The sequence below is a fragment of the Halyomorpha halys genome, unplaced genomic scaffold (assembly GCF_000696795.3).
Source record: "Halyomorpha halys isolate HHAL.00 unplaced genomic scaffold, Hhal_1.1 Scaffold243.1, whole genome shotgun sequence".
Classification (NCBI taxonomy): domain Eukaryota; kingdom Metazoa; phylum Arthropoda; class Insecta; order Hemiptera; family Pentatomidae; genus Halyomorpha; species Halyomorpha halys.
This window is the reverse complement of record NW_027106548.1, coordinates 815,910-818,921: the sequence shown is the minus strand read 5'-3', so window position 1 is coordinate 818,921 and position 3,012 is coordinate 815,910. Positions and strand designations below refer to the sequence as shown.

General features: G+C 32.8%; 1 protein-coding gene across 5 annotated transcripts in view; it reads left to right on the top strand.

The window, feature by feature from the left end:
• The window catches only part of LOC106680115 (uncharacterized), a 14,765-nt gene that overhangs the window by 8,220 nt on the left and 3,533 nt on the right, over window positions 1-3,012 (top strand). For all 5 annotated transcript variants that reach the window (XR_010842735.1, XM_014419614.2, XM_067044894.1 and 2 more), the window contains 3 exons: window positions 948-1,076; window positions 1,140-1,381; window positions 2,833-3,000. Coding sequence is in view for 4 of the 5 variants with exons in the window: in XM_014419614.2 (XP_014275100.1) it covers window positions 1,356-1,381; window positions 2,833-3,000 (194 nt within the window). In the remaining variant the exon portion in view is untranslated. The remainder of the gene's footprint in view (window positions 1-947; window positions 1,077-1,139; window positions 1,382-2,832; window positions 3,001-3,012) is intronic.

The window sequence follows — 3,012 nt, the reverse complement described above, 5'->3', positions numbered from 1 at the left end:
CATGGATACTAGAAGAGACTACAGCTATAGTTGTCATGGATACAACTCTTATTCATAAATGAATGATTAATAAATAAATATCGTATCCATGCCAATTTTAGCTGCAGTCTCTTCTAGTATCCATGACAACTATAGCTGTAGTCTCTTCTAGAGCTAATTTTTGCTCAACTCTGGTTCATGGCAATATGGAAGTGCCTTTTCATGGTAAAAGTCTTTTTTTCAAAATGCATTACGATTGAACAGTGTACTAACATGAAATTCTACTGAAAATAAGTCACTTAAAGTTCATATCATGAAGCATATTATAATTTGGGTAATTTATAACCCGGATATTTTATCAAAACATAAACATTAAAATTATTTACTATTCTTTTTGGACAATAGAAAAATAAACACCTTCCGAAGCCTGTATGCAATTCTAACTACAACTCATAAATAAAAAAAAGCTTTTAAAAATAAGTTGCATACTTTAAAAAAATCAAGAGGTGAGTGATTTAAAAGAACAATATGGTATTTATGTTAAATCAAACAAACCTATAACATCCAAATGTGGAAGGCATTGATTGGTCACATGTTGACCAACTGAGCTCCTTCCAGTGTAGCCTCTCCTACATAGTTCCTAATAACTCTCCAATTAGAGCCTTTTATTAAACTGTTCTGGAGAGCAGGTCCGCTGCCCAAAATATTTTATTATAATTTCACTTTCCTTGTGACAGGTTGTCAAGGAGTGAATGCTATCTTGATTTTTTTCTCATTTACATACCAGGCAGTTATCAATACTATCAAGTACCAACAGTTTTACACTTAAATTTAGAAATTCCACTCTACACTGAAAAATCTATCACATCGATACAAGATCAAAATTATCATTTAAATGTAGCATAGTAAATTATTTACTAAAATAACAAAAAAAATTAATTATTATTACGGTTTCATTATATTTTCAGGTTTATTCCGTAATACACAAACAAATGACTTATCTCATGGAAGAATTCGAAGACACCGATGAAACACTTTGGTGTTCCTTGATTTACTACGATCCGCAGTCATCCTATATCCTATTAGAAGACCTAAAGGTAAACATTGGAATAATTTGCCATCATATACAATAAAATATTTATGAAAAATTTGATTTATAGACAAAGGGGTACAGTCTGGTTCCTCGGCAAGAAGGTTTTGATATGGAACATACCATCCATGCTTTGAGAGGGTTGGGAAGGTACCATGGAATGGCCAAGGTACTGGAAGAGAGGGGAATCATTTCTAAAGAAGGTTACAGGCCAAACTGTTTACTATCTGATTTTAAAATCATCTAATTCTTCCTTCATGGAGGCTTTTTAAATACCTCCAAAGTTATGTTGCAACACTGGGGTCCTACTTGGTAAGATTTGAATTTATAGTTATTACCTTTTATAACTTGTGTCAAATAAAAACTACAAATGAAATAGCAATTTTCATATAAATCAAGAAATAGTAATTTTTGTTCCCCACCTTCTGGAAATAAAATCATAACATCTCAGCATGTTAATTATAACCGTTGGAAAGCTGAATTTCCGCTCTTTCGACACATATGAATATCTTTTACATTTTCTGCCTCTTCATGGAAGAAAACACAGTTTTAAATAAGGAAAAGTTTCTCAAACATTTGATTCTATTTCTCCAGTTCTAATTTGTTTACGAATGTACAATTTGTACCATTTGGTGCAGTTGAGACACTTCCTAACTCCTACAGAAGTTTTGTCGGACCTCAACTTATTGCAATTCCTGTGATATTCCGAAAAAATAGAAGGCGAAAATGATCAGTAAAATTGAATTTTTAACACAAATACATGTTTCAAAATCCCTTGATTCCAAATAACCTAGTCTCTTGAAAAAATGTGAAGTCATTTGAAACTGAAATTACATATTTAAGGTGGGGGGGGGGATATAGTCTCCAATGTAACAGCAGCTTTTTTGATAAAATCGACCAACCGTCAATGCCACTTTATAGAATCGATTTTTCACATTTTTTCGATTTTCTCGAAAAGAGCTCTAACGATTTTGATTTAACTCGGCATGTCAATGTAAAATTAAATGGTCTTTAGTATCAGTTTGCTCTTATCCTAATTGAAATAGGACTATAAGGAATTAATTGACGAAAGAAAAAAACATTTTCTTCTAAGATACCTTCTTAAAAAAAAAATTTCTATTTGTTAGCAATAATAAACAATGCATAAATACAAAATATCAAAGAATGTGATGAATAAAAATATCCGATTCGAGCGGAGAAATCTGAGACTGCTGGATCTGTTCCGATTGTAACATAACTTCGTTTTTGTTAAAACATTGTATTGTTGTAACTTCAATACGAGCCCGCCCATCTACAAAAAAAATTGGGGACGTATATATGCTAGTGTGATGCACGTAACGCACCATATTTTAGTTTCATTTTTCACATTTACCGGAAATACTAATATTTTGTCACGTACTTCTTGTAAAAGAAGGTGACAATCCTGGACCACCGTCCAAGGCAGAACGACCAGTTCAACAGAGTGACAACTCAGAAAATAGTTATTTTGAGATATGCAAGTAATAAGGGACAAGACCTATGCAGTAAAAGGCAGAATCATAAAATCTGAGTAAAAACAATATTTGGAGATATTATAGTTTTGAACTGTACAGGCTAACCCATATTGCCAACATTACAGGCATATCTTAAAATAAACATTTTTGAGATGTTACACTGCTGAACTGGGACAGCGACATGATAATAAAAACTTTATGAGCTGAAATTATTTCTATTATGCCATGAAGATAAAACTATAAAATAAAATATACCTTGCTGTGTTGCAGGGAACATGCAGCAAAGAAGCTGAATATACCATTTGAAGACTTTTATGAAATTTACAAGAAACTGATTCAGTACGAGGAGCCGGAGTTCACAGTGCTCAATCACGGGGACTGCTGGTCCAACAACATTATGTTCAAGTATGACTTTCAGAAGCGGCCGATAGCGGTCAAGTAAGTTATCAA